At 58.6% G+C, this 23,049-nt stretch overlaps 1 protein-coding gene across 4 annotated transcripts in view; it reads right to left on the bottom strand.

The window, feature by feature from the left end:
• The window catches only part of COL16A1 (collagen type XVI alpha 1 chain), a 49,652-nt gene that overhangs the window by 12,373 nt on the left and 14,230 nt on the right, over positions 1–23,049 (bottom strand). Inside the window, exons 24-57 of one of the 4 annotated variants that reach the window (XM_060624955.3) lie at positions 22,821–22,856; positions 22,558–22,593; positions 22,370–22,480; positions 21,965–22,009; positions 20,152–20,187; positions 19,948–19,992; positions 19,515–19,646; positions 18,702–18,737; positions 18,392–18,499; positions 17,949–18,071; positions 17,788–17,841; positions 17,547–17,588; positions 17,185–17,220; positions 17,040–17,093; positions 16,800–16,868; positions 14,639–14,683; positions 14,521–14,547; positions 14,029–14,088; positions 13,795–13,842; positions 13,609–13,662; positions 10,244–10,297; positions 9,971–10,003; positions 7,931–8,047; positions 7,805–7,846; positions 7,627–7,713; positions 6,792–6,836; positions 5,855–5,899; positions 4,054–4,107; positions 3,423–3,476; positions 2,843–2,896; positions 1,185–1,229; positions 1,017–1,070; positions 644–679; positions 234–296 (exon numbers count right to left, since the gene is read on the bottom strand). In XM_060624955.3, coding sequence (XP_060480938.2) covers positions 234–296; positions 644–679; positions 1,017–1,070; positions 1,185–1,229; positions 2,843–2,896; positions 3,423–3,476; positions 4,054–4,107; positions 5,855–5,899; positions 6,792–6,836; positions 7,627–7,713; positions 7,805–7,846; positions 7,931–8,047; positions 9,971–10,003; positions 10,244–10,297; positions 13,609–13,662; positions 13,795–13,842; positions 14,029–14,088; positions 14,521–14,547; positions 14,639–14,683; positions 16,800–16,868; positions 17,040–17,093; positions 17,185–17,220; positions 17,547–17,588; positions 17,788–17,841; positions 17,949–18,071; positions 18,392–18,499; positions 18,702–18,737; positions 19,515–19,646; positions 19,948–19,992; positions 20,152–20,187; positions 21,965–22,009; positions 22,370–22,480; positions 22,558–22,593; positions 22,821–22,856 — 1,980 coding nt within the window. The remainder of the gene's footprint in view (positions 1–233; positions 297–643; positions 680–1,016; positions 1,071–1,184; positions 1,230–2,842; positions 2,897–3,422; positions 3,477–4,053; positions 4,108–5,854; positions 5,900–6,791; positions 6,837–7,626; positions 7,714–7,804; positions 7,847–7,930; positions 8,048–9,970; positions 10,004–10,243; positions 10,298–13,608; positions 13,663–13,794; positions 13,843–14,028; positions 14,089–14,520; positions 14,548–14,638; positions 14,684–16,799; positions 16,869–17,039; positions 17,094–17,184; positions 17,221–17,546; positions 17,589–17,787; positions 17,842–17,948; positions 18,072–18,391; positions 18,500–18,701; positions 18,738–19,514; positions 19,647–19,947; positions 19,993–20,151; positions 20,188–21,964; positions 22,010–22,369; positions 22,481–22,557; positions 22,594–22,820; positions 22,857–23,049) is intronic. The other 3 variants (XM_060624957.3, XM_060624956.3, XM_060624959.3) reach the window with 3 other exon arrangements.

The following is a 23,049-nucleotide window of genomic DNA, read 5'->3' as shown; positions in this document are numbered from 1 at the left end:
AGGCGGGGACTCTGGCAGCACAAAGACCAGCGGGTATCCTGGGCTTGGGGGCCACTGGTCTGTTGCCCAGAGGCAGTTGATGAGCCAAGGCTGGAGATCTCTCTCCCCACCCTTGACGTAACTGAGCCACTCCTTGAATTTCCAAAGGGCTGGTAGTGGGGGTGGATCGGGGTGTGGGAACTGCATGGCTCAGATCTGCGGCTGCGGCCACCTCACCTTGGGGTCCTGCTCACCTTCTCCGCTTGTGGGCCGGGGGGGCCAGGTGCTCCAGCTTTGCCCGGGAATCCAGGAGGACCCTGTATCAACAAAGGAGCAGGCGAGGATGAGAGCGGGGCCTGGGGGGGAGCTCTCCTTCCTTCTTCCACCTGGGTCTGCTTCACTGTGGTTAATGCGATGCATTCTGACTTCCTAGAAACACCACCCAGGAGCATTACTGCTGTCTGGCCTGCTGGTCCGGGGCCCACCCAGGAGGCTCTGCCCTCCAGGTCCCGGCTCCTGGAATCAGGCCTGGCCACCCAGGCCGTTCCTCCCGTGCCTCTTCCCTCCCCTCCCCAGGCCCATCCTCGCCCAGCCTGGCCTGGTCAGGCCTACCCCTCCCAAACAGGATCACATCAGACAGAACTGGCTTTGTGTCTCCACTCACCGGTGGGCCGGGAAAGCCTGGCTGGCCTTGAAATCCCTAGAGGAAGAAGCGAGGGACAGTTTGCTGAGCCACCCACTCCCTCCCGCCTGGCTGCCCAAATGGAAAGAGTGACAGGGTGAGGCTGCCTCGAGCCATGGGGCCTTGCCCTCCACTCTGCCCAAGATGACCAGCAGGTGAAACTCGAGCCATGAGCTGGGAGGTTGCAACACAAGGGCGGGTGAGGGCTGGAGGCTAGAGCTGGTCACCCCTCCACACATGAGGGTGGCCATCAGGGAGAGGACCCAGCCTCTGGGACCCCTTCCCTGTGCCCACCCCCACCCCCCAAGCCATCCCTCATGGTCAGGACAGCCAACCAGGTCCTGTGGTCACTCACCTGGTCGCCCTTCTCTCCCGAATTCCCTTGGGGTCCTCGCTCTCCTCGGGGACCCTGTCGCCACAGAGAACAATGAAGCTAGAACCCAATCTTTCTGCCCTTAGACCCCAGGGCTGGACCAGGACCAGGGGGCCCCATGTCCACTCTCTCGTCTCCTCCTTTACTCACTGCTGGGCCTGGGGGACCTGGGAGGCCTTCAGATCCTGGTGGGCCCTGGGGACACAAAGGAGCGGAATCAGTCACTGACTAAGGTAACTGGGAGATCAGGGGACGGGGCAGGGGACAGGGCAGAGAGTAGATGCAGGGGATGTGGTGGGAGGCCCCTCCAAGCTGTCAGGACACTTCCCCCTGGTTCGCCCCGACTTCCTTTCTCTTGCCTGAGCTATTGAACCAGCCTTCTAACTAGTCCTGCCACCTCCTGGCTCATGTCAATCCAGCCAGCAACTGGCTGCCATCTTTTCTTCTCCAACATAGTTCTGATTATAACACTCTTCTTGCTCCAAAACCTTCCATGGCTCCCCTCTGTCCCACTGAATGAAGTGCCCAATTTCCACCAGTGCTGGGTTTTGAGGCATCCCGTGATCTGGCACCAACCACCCTTTCCTGCTTCACTTCCCTCTCCCTGTCTTATTTTCTGCCTTGCTTGGTCGGACCGCTATTCCCTAAACATACTCTATACATTCATACCCCTGGGCCTTTGCACAGCTGTCTCCTCTACCTAGAATGCCTACCATTACCCCCATTCTTTCCAGGGCCCTTAAAACCTTACCCAGGGATTAGATGGCTCCAATCTCTTTCCAACGTGCCCCCACCCAGGGCCTCCCACTGTGGGATTCTCCGAGACAGATAGCCACGTGTCTTCCCCGCCCTCAACTCTATTCAGGGCTCCGCTCAAACACCACCTCCTCAGACAGATCTCCCAATCCTCTGCCTACTGGCACCCCATACACCAGTCCAGCCCCCTGCCCTGCTCTATCTTCTCTATTGTTTTCTCATAATTTATGTGTATTGGCTTATTCACCGGTTATCTGCCTCCCTCGCTGGAATGTGAGCTCCCTGCGGTGAAGGGACACAAGTCCCTGTTTTGTTCACGGCAGCACCCTCACAGCAGAGCCTAGCACCCAGGAGGCCCATGAGAAATGTCCGTTATTGCATAAATGCACGTGGGGTTTGCTGTATCCCACCGGGGCCCGATGTGTGAACAGAAGACAAGACTAAGGTTTGGCAGGTTGGCCACAAACAGACTTGGGTTCCAGTCCAGGCTCTGCCCTAACTCGCTAACTAGCTGCAGCATGCTGGGTGAGCCATGCCACTTCCTGAGCCTCAGGGATAACCTCACGGATGTGATGTCCTCGCCTGATAACAGCCCCAGCTCCTGCCCTCACCCAGGCTGGGAAGGGTCGCTCAGGGCTTGTGGGGTCAGGCTAGGCTCCACGCTGGATCTAGGGTTCCAGGCCTGCCTCTCCCCAGGCTGTCCTGCCCGCCTGCCTGCCTTTGCGGGGCGGGGCGGGGTGGGAGGGAAGGAGATTCTCCTGCCCACCGACTCCAGGCTCCCTGCCCCTTCCTTGGCAGCTGCGGCCAGCCAGCCCCCAGCCCGTCTCCGCGAAACCTGCTGGGATCGTCCTTCCAGCCTCCCCTCCGCCTCCGCAGCAACCAGCCTGCGTTGCCTGCTTGAGCTGCAGCTGGAGGGACTCAGGGGGGCAGGGAAGCAGGGGTCCTGTCTCCCCCTTCACAGGCTGCTGGGAAAGTCTCCTCGGGTGGAGGTGGAGGCGGGGCAGGGACTGCTCCCTTTGGATCCCTTCCTCCTGCCCTGAGCTGAGACTCACCGATTCTCCTTTCTCTCCCGGGGGCCCGACATAGCCCCGCTCCCCCTTGATGCCCTGACAAGCAAGCAGAGAGAGAGCTGAATTAGCCCCGTGGCCCGCCCGTCATGGCGCTAATGTGAGGGGTGGAGACTGCAGCTGGCACAGGCTGGCACTTACAGGCAGATGGCACCAATGATGACGGCAGGGGGAGGAGGAGGGGGGCTGCTTCCCACCCGCCGCTGTGGCCCCCAGTGGAAAGCGGGACCCGCCCACCCAGCAGCCTCCTGCATGGGTTTGGCCTCCCCAGCTCTCCTGCCCCACCCCCCGCCCCCCCCAGGGGCAGATCTCAGGGCTGGGGTCTGTGTGCTCTGAGAATCTGGCCTTCTGTGTGCGACGGCTGCAGCAGACTCGCAAAGTGGAGGGGCAGGGCCAAGCTGCACTACCAAAGGGACTTTGGGGACCTCTGCAGGGACAGCCTGGCAGGGGGACAGGCTGGTATGCTTGGAAGGGAGGGAGCTGCTGGGGGATGCCCCAGCCTGGTCCTGTCCTGACCACCATCCCCAGGCTCTGCTACCTCCAGAGCCAGCATCCCCTTACTCACAGGCAGTCCTGGGGGGCCCATGGCACCTGGGTAACCAGGCTGCCCTGGAGGACCCTACAAAGAAAGGTAGACATTATGAACCCCTCCCCGGGCAAAAAGCGTAGCCGCAGCCGGGATGCCTGATCTGCCAATTCGGGAGGCACACACACCCACCCCAGGACAGCCACCACCTCAGACCAGTTCCCAAAGGCCCAGGTTTCTTTGGTCGAGACCGCCACTGCAAGGCTGGGGCTGGATGACAGGTGCCAGCCTGGCCAGGACCCTGGGAGCTGAGGCGGAGGAAAAGGCCCAGAGCAGGGAGGATGAGGACAGGGTGGTGGGGGGGAGGGGGGGAGTAGGGTGTGGAAGGAGCAGCTAAATGCTGCAGGAGGAGGGAGGGAGAAGAGCCCCCAGGATGCTGCTAGAAGCCAGGGGGCAAGTCTGTTTGCCCCTTCCGGGGGGAGTCAAGGTACATGGAGATCAGCCTCCTTTGATCCTGGGGTGGGGGGTGTGAAAACCCCCCAATGTGAGGGATCAGGGGCAGAGAGTTTCAAAAGGAGCCCCCTCCCATCTTCCACTCATCCCTGGGGGCCCAACTTCTGTCTCCCCAGGGTTCCTGATCCGTCTCCTTCCCCTGCCAGCCCCCTCTTACCGGTTCCCCCTTCTCTCCTGTCAGGCCCCTGAGGCCTCGCTCTCCTTGAAGACCCTTGGGGAGAAAAATCATGAGAACCTACAGGGGAGGGCAGTCCCCACCCAGCCCCCGACTCCTTCTCCTTGCCCTGCAGCCTTCTGTCCCCGGTCCGGGCAGAGTTGGGCTTTCCTGATGCCCTTCCTAGGGTCCCTGGCAAGGTGACCATGGGGTGTACCCCAGAAGGGTAATTGTGAGATGTGTAAACTCCCACCTAGGGGTGCCTCTCAAGAGCATACCCCCAAGACAGGTAACTACAGAGATATGCCCCCCCCCAGGTAGGTGACCCTCAGAGGGTACCTGTCAGGCAGGTGACTGTCATCAGTGTGCCCTATTTTGGTAACCGGCTGGGGTGTACCTTTAGGAGGCTGACACGTGTGTGCTCCCCGTGAGGGGCAGCTGTCGGGAGTGGCGTCCCTACAGTGACGTTCCTCTGCCAAAATGTATCACTGCATGCCCAACACTTACCTGTACGCCCCCCAGCCCCAGCCCCAAATCACCTTCTTTGAGGGGTACAGGGGAGAGGCACGGGAAGGCCCCCCGAGCACACTGCTCCCTCCAGAGCAGTCCCTGTCACTTTTTAGGGTGGAAAGGGATGTCACTTTCAGTCAAAGCCAGAGTCCCCACCCCGACCCTTGTGGGTTCGCCACAGCATTAAGGGGCTGCGTCTGCCCCTTCTCCCTCACGCCCTCGAGAGACGGTGCCCAAACCTTTCCACAACACAAGACAGATGGCTAGACGGACAGATGGCCCCTTCACCCAAGCAAGCAGAAACAGACAAGGTCCGGCCAGGATGAGGACATGGGGACAGATGGAGCTGTGACAGGAGGGGCCCCGCTCCCTGAGCCTCCATCACCAGGCCTGGGAGGAGAGGAGCCAGGCCCCAGGAACACCAAATCTGACAAACAGGAGGTTAGTTTCCGTGACCCAGGAGGGAGCAACAGTGACGATGGGGACGATTTAAACACACTCGTGACGATGACGGAGGCAGGGCAATTAACGACACCTGGCGGGAGGGGCAGGCCAACGCACCGGGCACAGAGGGGCAGGGCCCCACGACACCCAGAAACCCAACCGGCTGGCGTCACCTGCCCAGCCTTGGAGCAGACCGGGCCCGGAGCCAAGGGAGAGGAAAGGAAGAGGAGGAAGCTGAGAGTTTCCTCTAGGACGCTGGGCGAGGTGAGAGCGTGGTTGCCTTCGGATCCCCGGGGCGCCTCTGGACGGCCCTGCCAAGCAGCGGGGTGGCAACCTGTGCCAGCCTGCGATGTGAAGCCCTAAAGCTTTGGCATCTCTGCCGGGCTCTGTGCCAGGCGCCTGGCAGGGCCCCAAGAACTACTTCCAGCAAATCTTCAGCCAACAGCAAAGGTGGGAGAAGCAGGAGGCAGAAGTGGGAAGGGAGGCGTAAAGAGGCCCCTGGAGGCATCGGCTTCAAATAAGAAGGTAAAGCAGGCCTGGGAGTGGGGGGTGGGGGGGCAGTGACGTGGGACTAAGGGAGAGAAAACGGAGACTGCAGGGGAGGCGGGTGGAAGAGAGAAGATGAAAGAAAGCAGGAGCAGGGGGAGAAGGGAAGAGGGAAAGGAGTCAGAGACTTGGGAGGATGTCCAAGCCGCTGGGACCTCGGGGGGAACCTGTGTCGTTATGTGCCTGCAGGGGACGGAGACAAACATGGAGGAGGGGCAAGGGCTCAACAGGAAGGGACACAAGCAAAAGCCACAGAGACCTGGCTGGCGGGGGAAGGGGAGGTCGAGCAGCGCTAGGTTCTTACAGGCAATCCGGGGGAGCCAACAGCACCAGGAAAACCTGGGGGGCCCTGGTGGGAGAAACAGGCAGGTCACAACTCACAAGCACGGTAACCCTGGACATAGTCGGGGGCAGGGGGTCATGAGGAGAGGAGGTCACAGGAATATTTCCAAGGCAGCTGGAAAAGAGACTCAGTGAAGGCAGCCGCTCCTCCCCTCGGCTCCAGGAAGAATGGCTCCGCCATCGGCAGAGATAAGAAACAGCCCCCAGAGTCCCCCCTGAGTCTAGCTGGACACCCTTGCTGGAGAGCAAGCCCATCATGCCTGCCACCTGACCTCCATAGGCCCCCGGCTGGGTGGCTCCCTGGTTCTAAGGTGGCTCCCACCAGCCACTTGTTCTCCAAAGAAAGCATTTTCGGTTCTTCCAGACTTTTCCTGGTCACTTCTATTTTCCTGCCATAGCGACACCAGACATCCCTGGTCTGGCCTTCGTAGACCTGTCCTAGAGATGGCCCCACAGAGCAATGCAGCGATGCTGGCCCCTGTAGTGACCGGTGTCACGGAGGCATGAAGAGATCTGGCCAGGTTGCCATATACTTTCCTGGCAGCCGAGACCAGGAGCCAGAAGCCTAGGCCTTCCTGCCAGGGCAGCCTGGGTCTGTGGTGCAGGACACTGCGGGGACGGGGACAGGGAGACAAGAGTGTGCCCTTGAGGGCCTCCCCTAAGCAGGACCACAGCCAAAGTGGGACGGAGCAGGCCAGTTCCAGGGGATTCGATGGTGGGGGGGGGGGGGGGGGCGGCACAGTCCCCACAGATGCTCTGATGAGGGAAAGGAGTGGGCAGCAGAATCCCCCTCTTTCTGCCCTGCCCAGTTTCCTGGATACAAGGCAGTAGAATGGTGTCTGGGCGTTGTGACCCCTTTGAGAGCTTCTCAAGTGGGCCAGGAAACCACGGATACTTACAATAGGGCCTGGAGGACCCGGGGAGCCCCTCATGCCAGGCGGACCCTGCAAAGGAAGCCAAGGGAAATGGATGGAGAGGCCCAGGCCCCACAGAGCCCCAGGGTCTCTGCAGCCTTCCTCCCAGCTCACCACGGCCAGAGTCAACAGAGGCTGGTAGATTTCAAAGTGGGGCCATTCAGCTGACGTTAAACCTTTCGTTCAGTTCATTCAATCATCCAACAAACACTTACTGAGCAGCTATTATGTCCCAGGCACTAGTCCAGGTGCTGGGGACCCAGCAATAAAAGGAACATAAAAATCCCTGCCTTGTGGCACTGACAACTCCAGGGAAGAGGTAGGCAAGAACAAATAGAACAGGGGCTGACTCGTGCTCAGTGGATACGTGTGGACTGTTCCTAAACGAATGAAATACACGGTATTCTGAGGGTGACACGTGCACTGCATGAAGGGGACTAGGGTTTCTAGGGACGGTGTGGGGCATGGTCAGCTTTTTGAGAGGGTGGTCAGGGAAGGTCTCCCTGCGAAAGTGATAGTTGAGCAGAGGGGGTCGGGGGGGGAAGGGACGAGCCCTGGAGAAGAGCTGCGGGCACAGGAAGTGGCTGGCAGGGGCGGAAGGGTGTCCTACGGGCCAAGAGCAGCCAGCGTGCCACCAGGGCCAGGGGCTCAGAGCCGCAAGAGGCACCGGATGACCTGACGCTCGGAGACCCCTGAAGGAGCCACCGGAGGGCCCAGGAGGACATCTGGCAGGAATGAAACTGCCCCTAGGAACTGAGGGCCACTTACGTGGAGACGCCAGCCCCCTTGGGGCCCTGCCCAGATGAGGGCCTGGTCCTACCTCTTCTCCTCTCTGGCCGGGCAGTCCTGGAGGACCGGGCAGGCCAGGACTTCCAGCACAGCCAGGATCCCCCTCGCCGTTGTCTCCCTGGAGTGGGATGGGGACGGTGAGCTGAGCGGCCAGGGCCCTCCCTGTGGGGCCCGGGGCCCGGGCAGGAAGCGGGCACGGGTGCACTCACCCGGGCCTCCTCGGCTCTGGGGCGCTCCCGCTCTGTGAAGCACTGAGGACAACAGGAAACCCTCCGTCAGGTGAGGTGGCCGGGCGCTCTCCCCTCACCAGGCCGCCCCTGAACCCGGCCTCCTACCCGGGCACAGCTGTCCAGGCCTGGCACGCCAGGAATGCCCTGGTCTCCCTTCTCCCCTTTTTCCAGGAGCGCCACCGGGTGGGCCGTCCGCCCCTGGACACAGTCCCCGCAGAGGCTCTGACAAGAGAGAGGAGAGGGCAGTGGGGCGTGGGTCCCAGAAGGCCAGGGCGGGCCGAACGGGGGAACCCCACCCTGAACTCAGCCAAGGCACCCTGCCCGGCAGTCGTCCCCCCCCCCCCCCCGCCCCGCCCACACTCTCTCTTTCCCCAGCCACATCCCTGTGGCGGCTGTGTTCCATCCTCAGGGGACCCAATCCCAACACTGGCTTTGAGTTTTCTCCAGGAAGCAGCTCTGTGGGGCCAAGCCAAAGCCACTTTCCAGACAGGCGTGTGGGAGGAGGCGGAGGGGCCCGCAGAGGGACCATCTGTCCCGGCTGTTCCTGCAACCTGCACCCACTGTGAGGACACGCCGTGAGGATTCAGGCTGAAAAGGCCGGCCCCAAACACCAGCCTCTCTGCCCAAGGGAGCAAAGGAGCGGCTGCAGGAGCCAGGCCCTCTGCAGACGCCCCGCGGGATGGGGTCTGCCCTCCTGCCCCAGCAGATCCCGACTGGCACGGGCTCCCCAGTTCGCCCACCCCTGGGGGGGGGGTGTCCCTGGACCCGTCGTCAGGAGCCCCCCGCTCCACCTTCACTGTTCGCTGCAAAGCCCAGGGATAATGGTTGTCACTGACTCAGCGCCCGTGATGCCAGCCATCGAAATAGGCCTGTGCACATTATCACATTCAACCCTGACAGTGCAATGAGGCAGGTAATCTTATAAGCATTCCGGAGATGAGGAAGCCGACGCTCAAAGAGACAGTGTGACTTGTCTCAGGTAAGTGGGAGCCTGTACTGGGCACTGCTGTGCTGAGGCCAGAGCTGGCACTCTGTCCACGGGCCCGGGTTTCCTCCGGGGTGGCATCTGAGCACCTTCTCCAGACCACACGCGGTTCCGGTTTGGGGTCCTCCACAGAGCACGTTGACTAAGAAGCCGTCAGGTGACATGTTACACAGAGTCGTGCAATCACTTGCCCGGGGGCAGGACTCGGGGGAACCCTGGGCTTGCCAGGAGCCTAAGGGAGAAGAACTGGGGTTTCGGTGCCACACTCCCCTGTGATCAACCTATAGCTGCTGTCAGGAGGTTAACCTGAGTTAACCTGTCAGGAGGTTAACTGCAAGCTGCTTCTGGAGACATCTGCTGTCCAGAGCAAGGGCCGGCCAGGCAGTCCTCATGCTGTGGTCTGACCAGGACCCACGGGGGGAAGTGGGAGGTCCAGGGCACTGGGTAGTCAGTGCTAGAAGGGAGGGGCCCCAGAAGTTGCTGGGCTGGAGGAGAAAAGAGACCAGCCCTCATCTCCAAAGGTGACTGAGCGAGGGAGGCCCGCGTCACCCTCGGTCCAGCCCAGCTTGGGAGGCCAGGCCAGAGCCCCCAGTGAGATCTTGATGGCCTGGCACAGGCCAACCCTGCCAAGACCCCAAGTCCCCTCTCTTGTGCCACTGGAATTGTTCCTGAAATCCCATCACCTCCCTGAATTCTTTCTGCATTGACCAGAGGACAGCTGAAGCCTTCTTCCAGGCCCTCAACCCAGTCCCGTCCAAACATATGCGACCTTTGCAGCTCGCTGCCTGATGACCCTTATAACTGCACTTGCACCCTCCTGCTGTGCTCTAGAAGCTGCTGGACCCTGCCCCGGTATGACCAGGGTGGCACAGGACCTCACTGGTGGCTCCTGTGGGCAGGCTTTGGGGCAGGAACTACCCACAACATCCCTCACGTGGGTACCTTCGCGGGATTCCTTCACGCACTCATCCAGCAAGTAAAATGGAGGGTCTGGCAGCAGCCAGGCGCCGTGCTAGGCCCTCGGAGACGGGTGCTTGGAATGCACATTCCCTACAAACAGCTCCGTCTGTAGCTCCCCTGTGCTGTGCTGAGACTTCCTACGATAATCCCCTCAGGAGACTTCCCTGCCAATTCCTACCCCTCCCCGCCTACCCTCTTACCTTAAGGAGGTGCTGTTCAATTGGTAAGGATCCCTGCAAGAGAGGAGACAGGAGGGCTCCAGGGCTCAGGCAGGTGTGGGGAAGGGGGATGGAGACTTATGGGATCAGGTAGAACCTTGGGAAGCCCCGTACCACCCCGGCTTCTCCCTGCTTTGCACAAGGGAGAGAAGAGGGTCCCCCTACATCTAAGGGAGCTGGCATGACAAGTCAGCCCCGGGAGGGGCAGGGAAGGGCAGGGAGGGGGCTGCCCAGTGACGCCTGGCTGGTACCTACCAGTTCGGCCGTTAGCCCAGGCTGTCCGGGCAAACCGGTGTTTCCAGGCACTCCCTGCAGCCAAGAAGAGACACGAGTGAGCGGGCTCTTCTTTTGAGCCGAAGGCCACCCTGCTTCGTGCCCGCCACCCCCACTGCCTCTTCTCTTCCTGCAGAACCAGAGGCCTGGCTGGCATAAGGCTGGCACCCATTCTTAGCTCAAAACCTCCAGACTGTTTGCAGGGAGAGCCGAGGAGGCCCAGAAGGGTGACCCCCAAAACCAGTCCGATGGGAGTTTTTCCTACATGTTAGAGGGGCATCAGAAATCAGGCAAAGGGGCTTCTGCACAGTAAGTAACGACGTTTCTTTCTTTCTTGCACACGTGTCCTCTGTATTCTCTTTAATCACGGTCTTCCTGGCCAGCTAGGTGCTATCACCTCCAACTTGAAACCAGAGCAGCGAATTCAGAGAGGGCAAGTAACTTGCCAAAGGCCACGAGACGAGCAAAATGCAGAGGTGAGGCTCAGAGTCAGGACCACTGGCCTCAACCCCTCCCTTAACCGTGATTCCAGCACCTTCCTCAAATGACATTCCCTGGAACACAGCAAGGTGGAGGCTCGGGAGCCAGTTGGTGTGAACCCCAACTACCTGGGTAATTTCTGGAGGGCTACTTGGAAGAAAGAAATCTCTGTGCCTCAGTTTCCTTATCTGTGACACAGGGACAGTTTATGGTGAGGCATAAAGAAGCTCACACAAGAGGTTTGCCGCCCAGACTCCCTGTCGCCCCTGCAGGCTCGCGGTGCACATTTGCATATTAAATACCCCGTGGAGGCCAGGAGAATGTTCCCTTTTCAATCCCCAGTGCCCGGCACAGAGGAGGCATGCATTAAATACGTGTCGAGTGAACGCACTGCTGCTCGCCCTGCTCTCCCCACACCGGGATTTCCTTGGCCCGTCCTGAGAGCTGGCCTGTCTTTAAGTCCCGGCTTCCGGTGACAGAATGCACCGCCTTCCCCGGCGAGCCCGCCCTATTTCAGCCCAGGCTCTAGCGAGGCCCGAGGCAGACTGGGGTCGGCCTACCTCCGGCAACCCCTGTGCCACTCGTTCTGCTTCCTGAGTGAGTTACCAGGGTCATGTGCTTAGGACAGGGCCTGGCGCGGGGAAAACACCTCGAACCCATTCGTGATCATTATGCACCTAAATCATTCACCCCTGCTCCCCTCCCCACTGCCCGTGTGTTACTTCAAGCCGGATACTTGGTGATTTTCTTTCCTTGCCCTCCTGGAACCAAATGTCCCACCTGTTGTCCTAGTGTTAGAAGCCAGAAGCTACGCACTCACTAGCTACTAACTGTATGGCCTCGGGCACATTGCTTGACCTCCCTGCCTCAGTTTCCCCCGCTGGGAAACGGATGGGGATTACATGGGATTACATTACTTGGGCAAATACATGCTGTCTATCTCTGGGCCTGCTTCTGAGCCTGAAGACAGGAGCTGCCGGGCCTCCCTTCCCTGAAAGGGCTGCAGGGCCAACCTGGCCAGGAAGACTTGCACCTTGCCTGGCACGGGGCAGGTGCCTATTAGTGGCAGCTTGGCTTGGTCTACGGCACTGGCACCAGACGAGGACTCCAGTGCCTGGGACCAGACTCTGCAGTCACTCTTTCTGCCTTGTTCCCCCAGCGTGGCTTGGCAGGGTTCACACTCCATCAGCGTGTTAATGGGTCACTTTGAAATGACTCTCATGCTTCCCCAAGCAAACTGCAAAAGACCCCTGCAGACAGATTCCTGTCTCCTGGTGGTGCGGCAGGATGCGGGGACACTTGGCAAATGTGTGGCTGGCCCATGGGGGACTGAGAGTTGGCTCTGGTGCTGAGCTCTTGATGAGACAGAGAAAATTGGATCCCGGCAGAGACTCCCATCAGCCATGGGGACTCACCAGAACAGATTCTCACCCCAGGGTGGCAGCGGGGGATGTATAAAATCTCCAGGGCAGGGGGAGTCATTTGTAAGAAGCTTCCATGGGATTCTGCTCTGCTTCCTCAGGAGCTGGGGGCCAGACCTGCAGAAGCCTAGGACCTTCAGGAAATGTGACCTGGTGTGCAAACCCTTGGGGAACCGTCCTGCGGGGCAGCGGCAGGGGGAAGCAAATGTTCTGTCCTGGGAAGCCCTGTCCAGTGCGGCCGGTTCCTAGCTGGATGACCTCAGACAAGATATTTCACCTCTTGGAACCTGTTTGCCTCGCTGTGACTTGGGGATAACACCACCTGCCTGTTGGAGTTGACGTAAGACTCAAATGAACGAGAGTACGGACGTAAAATAATAATAGAAGTCATGGTCCTAATGATGGCTAATGCCTTCTAAGCATTTACTATGTGCTAGGACATATGGTCCCACACATTTCGCGTGCATTAACTTGCTTCACATTCACAAAAGCCCCATGAGGTACTTGCTGTAATTATCTCCACTTAACAGATGAAGGAACCGAGACACAGAGAGGGTAAGGAATTTGCCCAGCATCACACCACAACTAGCACAGAGCAGGGCTGGCTTTCAAGGTCAGGTTCATTGGCTCTGGAATGCACGCTCTCATCACAGTGCCACACGGATCTCCACTCCCACTGCTCTCCCCTCACTGTCTCTGGCCTCCACGCGATTGTCAGGCACAGTCCCGCCTCCGAGCCTTTGCACCTGCTGCTCTCCGCTGTCAGGAACACTCTCTCTCGCTCATTTCCGCTCAGTCTGGATGCCTTCCAACACGCCTCTCCAACATCTTCCTTGCCCTCCTCCCATTTTCTGACCCCACTCCCTGCTTTATCTTTCTCCTTAGCACACACCGCTTTTTAACATGCTATGTTGTGTTTTATTTTTATCTTGCTTATTGTCTGTGTCTCTTACTAGAATGCACACTCTAAAAGGGGAGGGGTTTTTATTTTTGCCCACTGCTGTAGCACCAGCACCTAAAATAGTGTCTGGAAAACAGCAGAGGTGCAAAAAGATTTGTTGCATGAATGAATGTTGGACACCGTTCCAAAACAGGGGAGCTTCACACGGTGTACGGAACTATTTGACCCAGATCCTGGGTTCCTGACAGCTGACCAAGGCCTGAGGTTGGCCCGGGTGTCCATAGGGTGTCTGGGCCAGCACACAGCAGGGTATTCCCTGCTCAAGGAAGGTCCAGGACTGCCCACAGCCCGTGCTAAGGGCTCAGAGCCTCACCCCCCCACCCCATGCTGCACTGGGAAACAGGAACACAGAGGAGCGAGGATGGCACGCGTCGGTGTTGGGCGGAGATGCGGCCCACTCAGGGGCCCACACAGACCCCGAGCCCTGCCACCCTGCCACCCTGCCACCGCGCCTCCCAAACTCCCATTCTCTTCTCCCCCTTTACCTGCAGCCCCGGCATTCCAGGGGGTCCAGGGGGTCCAGGAACACCCGGGGGACCCTGAGGGAGAGGAGAAGCAATCAGACCCAAAAGAAAGCTCTGCCCCACCGCTGGGGGCAGCGGCATCACGGTGGGCAAGCCACAGGGCGCTGGCGGACAAGTGGAGACACAGAGGAGACAAGCGACACACACCTGCGGGCCCGGCTGCCAGGAGCTGCCCATCCAAAGTCCCGGAGCACCCTGGGTGGGAGTGGGGGTCGCAAAAGAAGGGAGAGGTTATAGGCAACGTTCACACCAAGCGCAGGGCTGCGTGGGGAGGCAGCTGGCTGGGGCGCAAAGCCCTGCGGGGCCCTCGCACGTTGAGCCAACACAGGAAGCCAGGCCTCTCCCCCCCGGCCGGGGGGGAGAGCTCTCAGCACCACTTACCGGCATGCCAGAGAAGATGGGGTCCCCTCGAGAAGGGCAGGAGCACTCCCCTGGCTCGCCCTGAAAAGATAAGAGCCTTTGTCAAAGGGGGGCAAGGATGGGGGACCTTTTGGAAACCAACATCCGGGAGGCAGCACAGGCTCTAAGATGGAGAGGCCAGGGTTTAAATCCAGAATCTGCCTCTTACGACTGTGCCCTTGGGCACCCTGTTCAACCTCTCAAGCCTCAGTCTCCTCATCTGTAAAATGGGCAGCATAGCACCAAACGCATAGGCCATCAGGAGGATGGAATGGATGAACCCATACAGAGTTCCTGCCCCACGGAAAGCACTCAGCCCTCAAGTTCTAAGCGCTACTGTTATTCCTGTTGGAATAGCAGCAAGGAGGCCAGAATGACTCCTCCGTGTGCATACATTCCCCCGGGGGTGGGGGGGTGGGGCTATAGGGGTTGTTTATTTCTCCACGGTATTGGCCACAGGGCCTGGGGACTTACCTTCTCTCCCTGAGGTCCCTTTTCACCCTGCAGGGAAGAAACACAGTGAGGTGAGTAGATAGGGGTGTGGAGGCGAGACCTGCTGGGGCTTCCTGCCGCCCTGAGGCACTGTACTCACTGGAATCCCTCTGGCTCCTGGAAGTCCTTGCTGCCCATCAGGGCCCTGAGGGGAGAGAGCCCATGGTCAGTGGCGAGCCAGGACAGCAGCCGGCCATGTGGCCCACCGGCAGGGGAGGGCAATGGGACAAGCAGAAGCCTGCACCCCAGTGCCTGTGTCCTAGAGGAGGGGACTCTGGCGTAGGAGACAAGGAGAGAAAGAAGGAGAAAGACTGGCATTTCCTGAGCACCTTCGGGGGGTCAGACACGGGGCCCAGCACCGGTCGGAGAACAGAGTGGGATCCCCACTCCCATCCCTGCAGGACGGTGCCGTTCTGTTTTCCAGGTGAGAAAACTGAGGTTTAAAGAAACTTTGTAATAGACCCACCCAGAATCACTGCACCCAGCTATATGCGGCCCAAAGTCCCTGCTGACGCCCTCTCTCTCCCCCTTTAGTGCTTGCCACACGTTCCATCACCAAGGTCATCTCAGATGACTTAGCAGGAGATGGGAATTTCTGCCCTTAGTTTGTCACCAAGGATTTGAAGACTCTGAAAGGCTGTCACTGGCCTAAGGTCACACAACTTGCACGGTGTGTGGGGCTGGGACTGGGGGGGCCTCCCGGCTGGGGTTCAGCCCGAGGGAAGAAGATCTGGAGAAGTCTGCCTGGCTGTTCAGGGGCATTCTGATGGCTGCCTTCCTGTGGGACATGCCACCTTCACACACGGGACTCGCAACTCCACGAGAATCGGGACTGCCTTCACTTTCACCTCCGCCTTTACCCAGGGGCTCCCTGGAACAGCCAGGGACCCTGTGTCTGGGCGACACAGACTGGTTGCACGGATGTGGGCGAGTCCCTGGCCCCTCTGGGCTTCAGGGCACCCTCTAGAGGACCCCATCAGTGATATTGCCAAACCGGAACTGGAATTTCTCTGGGGATCCATAAACATAGAAGAGATATCTTTCACTGGGCTGTTTTCTTTTTTTTTTTTTTTTTTTTTCACTGGGCTGTTTTCAACATTCCCAGAGACCCAAGAGAAATTACACATTTGCCCACGACCTGGCATGGCACAGCCTGGCTGAAAGGTAGCACTGCTTTGATTTAGGCTAGAATTATACCATCTCGTAAAATTCTAGTGGGTTCATGTGGAGTAGACGCTGACTATTATACGGGTATTTGACAAATGAAAATAAGGAAAGGCATTTATTATTACTTAATCTGTGCAATTTGTTCAATAGGCACATCTTTTAAAACATGGGAATGAGGGGCGCCTGGGTGGCTCAGTCAGTTAAGCGTCCGACTTCGGCTCAGGTCGTGATCTCATGGTTCGTGAGTTCGAGCCCCGCATGGGGTTCTGGGCTGACAGCTCGGAGCCTGGATCCTGCCTCGAATTCTGTGTCTCCCTCTTTCTCTGCCCCTCCCCTGCTCACACTCTGTCTCTCTCTCTCTCAGAAATAAATAAGCATTAAAAAAATAAATAAATAAAACATGGGAATCGTGGGTGGGACAGGAATAAAGAGAGGTCTTTGAGGGTAATGAGGTTGGTCTAGACAGATCTGTGCTAGCCAGTATGGTAGCCAATAGCCACATGTGCTTATTTAAAATTTAAATGAATTGAAATGAAATGAAATGTAAAATTTAACTCTTCGGTCACACTAGCCACATTTCGAGCGCTTGAAAACCACGTGGCTACCGGCTACCCTCTCAGGCAGTGCAGAATAGAACATTTCTATCATTGTGGACAGCTCAATGGGGCAGCACCCATTTAGATGAGCCCCCAAGGACCAGGCTTTGAAGTGGGGTGGGTGAGTTAACATATGGGCTTTGAGTCAGACAGACCTGGGTTCAAGTCCTGACTCTGCCTGCTCATTCTCTGGCCTTCCGGGGGACAATGATAGCCAGTCCCTCATAGGGCTGTTGTGAGGTTTAAGTGAATCTCTCTTGCTTTAGAGCTCAGCACAAGGCCTCAGCGCAGTCACTGCTCCAGAAATGGTGGTGATCAGTGATGTCATTCAGGTGCCCTCCCCTCTAGACAGTGTGGTTTTCCTTCTCGGAGGCTGGGCCTCTCTCCTCCCCTTCCCCACGCTGTGGGGCCCGGTCAGTCAGCCCTGTGCCCTCTTCCCAGCAGCACCAGCCCGGCCCCAACAGGGCCTCCAGCAAAGAGCACAGACAGGACCCTTACCGGAGGCCCAGAGATACTGGCACCAGGGGGCCCCATCGGCCCGGCAGCTCCTTTCAGCCCCGGAGACCCCTGCAGAAGAGAGAGCACAGAGGCTAACAGCGGCAATCGGGCAGGTGAGACGCATCAGACCAGGTGTTGGGTGGCCCACCGTTGGGCATCACTCACTCCCATGTCCCCGTCCCCCCTGCCAGGGCACTCAGAAGCACCGCAGGTCTAGCGCCCTACAAAGCAGAGGCTCACCTTGGCACCTTTCTCTCCGGTGGGGCCAGGTAGTCCCCGAGGTCCCGGAAGCCCCTGCAGACAGAGGGAAGCACAGTTCCTTAACCCCTGGCCCGAAGTGGCCCCTTTCCCCGGCCAGACTCCTCTAGGCCAAAAGCAGACGTACCTGAATGCCAGGCAAACCCTGGACTCCAGGTTCCCCCTGCAATTTAGAAAAGACAGACTGGGCCACTGGCCCTTCCCCACTGGCAGACCTGGTCTGGGGTGGGGTATCTGCCAGCCCAAATTCAAGAGAGCTCCCCGGCAAGACCATGAGGGTCAGAGAGGCGGGGGTCAAAGCCAAGGTCCCCCGCAGGAGTGATGACAGGCCAGGGCTACAGCCCAGTTCTTCTTCCCAAAGCTGTGCCCTTGAGCACTGGAGGCCAGGCAGAGCCTCATAGTTTGGGGGACAGATAGGAGTGGGCAGATGGTTAATAGAAGTGTTGGGAGGCTGGGGGCAGGCAGGCCAAGGGAAGGCTAGAGACTCACCTGCGGCCCCTGGATTCCCCTTCCCGGGGGTCCAGGCTCTCCCTGAAGAGACAGAAGGACAAACCCTGGCTTGGGATTCCCCACTCACCCAATAGCCTCTTCCCCAGCCTCTTCTCCTTTACCCCCGCACCTCCACCTTCTCCCTTCTCTGGGGCTGATCTTCCCCACTCCAGGCCCATGCCACACCCCCCAGCCCTCACCACACATACCTGCAGCCCAGGCTCCCCGTACACACACCTACCTGGGTGCCCTTCAGTCCTGGGGGCCCTTGAACTCCAGGTAGACCGGGCTGGCCCTAAAAGATACAGGTGGCCCATGGGTCCCACAGGGAAAAGGGTGCAGGTGGGAGAGAAGGCAAAGCTCAGGCAGGGAAAGACCAGAGGGCAGGTAGCCGGAACTCACCGGTTTCCCAGGCCGGCCCACACCTTCTGGGCCCGGCTCTCCTTTGGGGCCGGGCTTCCCAGGCAGTGCTGCCGTGCTCGGCACCGCCCCCTGCAGGCTGGGGCAGGCAGTGCAGCCATCACCCTGGTCAGAGAGAGGCGCCCCCAGCAGTCCTTGAGCCAGGGCTGACAGGCAGGCCAGAAAGAGGCACCGGAAAGAGGGGGGGTCCCTGCGCCCCTCTGAGAGCTCTGCCCCCCCACTGCCCCCACCTCGGTCTGGGAAATCAAAACACGCCCCGACCCTCCCTGCTCTTCCCCTCCCTGCCTTGCAGAAGAGCTGAGGCATCACCCAGCGATTCCGGTACCCCGCGAGGCTCGCAGCCTGACTCTGCAGTCCTTCACCTCATTAGCTCTCAGCCCCATTTCTTTTTGTCCGGGCAACAAAGTCCCCCCTACCCGACTGACCTTTTCTCCTTTCGGGCCCATGGGGCCCCTCACGCCAGGTTCTCCCGACAGTCCCGGCCGCCCCGTGGTGCCTGGCACTCCAGGATCTCCAGGGTTCCCAGCATCACCCTGCAAGGAGTAGGCTTCAAGGAGGGCAGAGGTGGCCCAGCTGGGGGCAGACTGCCTCTTGGGAACTAAAGGCACTCAGAGCCCTTTGCTGGCGCCTGGGGGCTGCCCAGGGAGTGGAGAGCGGGCACAGGGCGATCAGGAAAAGGAGGTGGAAAGCGCCTCAGAGAGGTGGTGCCCACCCGTGCCCACGAGGCTCTCTCACCTTGTTCCCCTTCGGTCCACGCTCTCCAGCCTTGCCCTGGGGAGAAAGCATTTCTAGTACCCACTCACTCATAGCGGACACCCCTAAGCGTCTGGCACCGTGTTAGACCCAGGGAACTCAACAGGGCACAAAACAGTCCGAAATCTCCTCTCTCGTCCTAGCAAAGCAATGCTGGATAGATTAAGAGAGGAGCCGAGCCAGAGTCCTGTCTGGGTGACCCCCGGCAAGCTGCCTAGCCTCTCTGTGACTCGGTTTCCTTACCTGTCGATGGGAAATGCTAAGAATGGCGTTGGCTTCTACCCTGTAGAGTCCTTGTGACATTAGATGAGCTAACGTGTGTGAAGCAGTGTGTGGCACCCAGCATACGCTATGGCAGTGCTCGCTGTGACCAGTAGAGCGAGGACAATAATAATCAGTCCCGTGGTAGCCATGGGTCATCCTGAACACCTATCGTATGCCGCGAAGTGCTTCACACACGCGATTCCTAGGCCCTAGGTGTTGGTGATTGCAACACCACCACGCAGAGGAAACAGAGGCACAGAGAGGAGAACAGTAACTTGTTCAAGTCAAAGCGTGAGTGAAAGGCAGAGCTAGAATCTGAACCCAGGCCCGCCTGGTCCCAAGTTGGTGCTCTTTCTTTCGTACGCCCTGCCAGGCCGGGTCCCAGGATGAAGGGCTGAGGCATCCTCTGGGGACAGAAGCACCGACCCTTCCATCGACTCCCACCTACTCCCCACCATCCAGGGAGCCAAAAGACCCGGGCAGGGTTCGTCCCTTCTTTTGCGCCTCTCCTGCAGCAACCTGGGAGCTCACCTGTTTCCCTGGCAAGCCAAAGCCCGGGGGCCCAGGCTCTCCCTTCTCTCCAGGAGGGCCAGGCAAGGCCACCGCGTAGCTGTCCCCATCCTGAGGCTCGGACAGGGCTGGGCATGGCTCACAAGGCTCCCCCTGCCAAGTGAGGACACAGGGTTGGGGGACACCAGGCCGGGCCTGGAATCGGGGGCTGGGGAACGGAGCCGGGCCTGACACAGCGTCCCTGCTGAGCGAGGGATATCTCGGGAGAGATCGCGGGAGGACAGGCAAGAAATGAAGGTGGGGCCAAGTCATCAAGAGTCTTGAATGCCATGCTAAGGAGTAAGATGTTACCCTCAGGCAGTGGGGAGCCTTGTGGGGATTGAATTAGAGCAAGATAAGTGTGTGTTTAGGAAGTTCACCCTGGCTGCAGAGGGGAGAGTGTCGCCAGACTCACCTTCTCCCCTTTGATGCCTGTGGATCCCACTGGCCCTGGTGGACCCTGTGTGATTAAAAAAAAAAAAAAAAGAGGCCATGTGTGAGGCCCAGCACCTGCCTGGGCTATGCTGGGGCACAGTCCAGGTCTGTCTTCCCCCCCAGTAGTAGGTAGCACCTCCCGTCTTGCCCTTTTCCCAAGAGCCGTCGTATCTAGAGCACTTACCGGCCGGCCAGCTGGCCCTGCCTCCCCAAAATTACCCTGTGCAAAGCAGAGAGCAAAGGGTCAAAGAGAGGGTGCTGGGTCAGTCCCCAGCCACAAACCACAAAAGTTGCCTCTTAGGACCTCTAGACTACCCCTCTCATCTCCTGGCTAGGGAAACTGAGGCCAGGGATTTCCCCAAGGTCCCCAGGAGAGTCTGCGGCATGCTCCCCAGGCTCACTTCACAGAATCCTAGCCCCGCACGCAGCCCTCACCCAGCACACGAAGATCATTAGCTCATTCATTTGTTCACTGGATGCCTACATGGCTGTGCCCCGGGCAAGGTGCTGGTGGGTCGCAGTGAACAGCACGCCCAAACACCTTGTGCAATTTACACACTTGTGGGGGACAAGAAGTAGTTTTTGAGTCACAGTAAGTGTAAACAGCCAGGAGGGCTATGAAGGGCACAGACACAAGGGAGGCCATTTTGGACAGGGTGGTCGGAGAAGTGTTGACCACAATTATTATCAGAAAGACGAGAAGAAGGCCATCCAGTGAAAGAATAGGGGGAGGGGGGAAGAGAGGGAGAACGTACGAGAGTACAGAATCTAAGAGGTGGGGACATTCCTGATTCCAGAGCGGAAGGAGGCCAGCACATCCACAGCCCTGGAAACGGAGGAGAGGAGAGCCGGAAGAACCGGAAAGGCAGGCAGGGTCCGGCCAGGGTCTTGTTAAGCATAGCAGGACTTTGCTACAGAGTCAATCATGAAGGATTTTAAGCAGGGAAATAATGAAACCCGAGTTCTTTTTGCAAGGGCACGTTATGTTAGCTGCTGGGTGGCAAACGGGCTGTGGATGAGCTACGGTGGCCACAGGCAGGCCAGACTGGGGGGCTGCCGCCAGAGTCCAGGTGAGACTGGTCGGGACTCAGATGGCGGTGGCGCTCACAGAGGTGGAGAGGAGCGGGGGAAGCTGACAGAGATGCCTGTTGGCAGGACTGGGGGAGATGATGTGGGGGAAGGCAGGGATCCAGGCTGCTGCAGGTTTGGGATCTGAGGAGCTGGGGACGTGCCATTTACTGGGACAGAGAAATCTAGAAGAGGAGGCAGCTGTGAAGTGAGGGTACAGGGGCCCCGTCTTGAGAAATGATGGGTGTGGCTTGCCTGACAGAGCAGAGTCCGAACATATATTTTGGTATTTCTCGCGCTTGGACACGCATCCACCCGTGGAAGCCCTCATTTGGGTAACACTGCATTATAAGTTCAACGCTGTCATTTGTCCCCAACGCAATCATAAATACAAATGTGAACACGGGCACTGAAATCGAGTAACCCAGCCGAGCAGCAAAGATTACAGACTCTGGAGCCAGATTCCTAGGCTCGGATCCCAGTTCTACACCCGAACACCCATGTGACCTTGGGTAACTGACTTGGCCTTCTATGCCTCTGATTCTTCATCCGTAAAATGACAATAATGGAGTAGCTCCCCCGAAAGGTTTTAGGGGGATGAAACAAGTTAATACGTGCCTAAGCACTTGGAACGGTGCCCGGCACATCGTAAGTGGTAAAGGAGAGGCAAATATTGTTATTTTATTAAAAGGTAGTCTTAAACGTGCTTAATTGTTTTAGATTATCAATAAAATAAACACACAGCACTAAGGAGTTCTCTTGGAGAAGGCAAGGGCTCTTCCAAATAAGCTCATTGGCTCCAGTCTGCAAAGCACGGATGAATTTATTTCACTGTGGGTTTACAGTTTGATCTCTCGTCTGTATCGTCCCTATTCCTTGCCTCCCTGCCAAGAAACCGTGGCGTCACTGACAGCTAACCCAGAGCTCACCTTCTCTCCTTTCAGCCCTGTTGGCCCTGGAGCCCCAACTTTCCCCTGAAAAACAACCAAGTCACAGTTAGAGCACCTTCCCACTCCCACCCCTGCAAAACCCCATGGTTCCAGTGTCCCCCCAGAAAGAGAAAGGCCAGCTTGGAATTACGAATGCCACAACTCCACCGGTAGCTGGGCAGTTACTTCTGTTATGCAGCCGGGCACTTGGAGATTCTAAGAGGGAACTCCGGGGCAAGCAACCCGGGGCGGCATAGGGGTGGAGGGAGAGACCAGGCTGCAGGCCTGGGACACCTGCCTCAGGGCCTCCTTCCTGGTCTCTGCCTTGAGACTCGGGGCCTGTGGAGCCAGGGAAGCCACCAGTGTGGCAAAGATGGGCTGGACTGAGCTGGGCTGGTCACTCACCGGAAGGCCGGGCAAACCGAAGCCAGGGAGGCCCATGTCTCCTTTGGCCCCTGTAGGGGCCCCAAGATGCTGGGCCCCTACCGCTAAGCTGCAGGACAAGCAGGAGTCCCCCTGGGGAAGGAAGTGAAAGAATTGGAAAGGTTCCCAGGAGTCAGAGGGGGGCAGCCAGGGGACCAGTGTTCCTTTACCTTCTCTCCTTTGGGACCTTGGATGCCAGGGTCTCCCTGCAGGGGAAAAAAGGTTTATTGGCTGAGACTGGGCACGTCGGGGCACCCCAAACTTCCTAGCCATATGCGAGGACAGCAATGGTACATACCACAAACCCTTCAAATACCCAGGGGTCCTATGGGGTTCAAGATTAGCACCCAGAGCCGGGGCTCATCAACCCATGTAATAGATGGAGGAAATCAGGCCAGGCTAAGCTACCTCACTGGAAAGTTCCTGTACCTACCCTATCACCTTTCCATCCAGCAGATCTCAGGCCCTCCTGAAAGAAAGTGTGAGGGAGTGGGGTGGGGAGTCAAGGCCAGGACCCAAACCCCCCCCAGCCCACTCCCTTCCTCCACCCCCAACCAATCCCCAATTGCCAGGAGGAGGGCCAGCCTCACTCACTATAAGGGTGGGCTCCACCCCAGCTTGCCCAAAGGGCATCTTAGAGCCTCCTCAAGAACCCTAGGAGG

This window comes from Panthera onca, chromosome C1 (genome assembly GCF_046562875.1).
Source record: "Panthera onca isolate mPanOnc1 chromosome C1, mPanOnc1 haplotype 2, whole genome shotgun sequence".
NCBI lineage: Eukaryota > Metazoa > Chordata > Mammalia > Carnivora > Felidae > Panthera > Panthera onca.
Note: the sequence above shows the minus strand (reverse complement) of the source record. Positions and strands in the feature narration are given on the sequence as shown.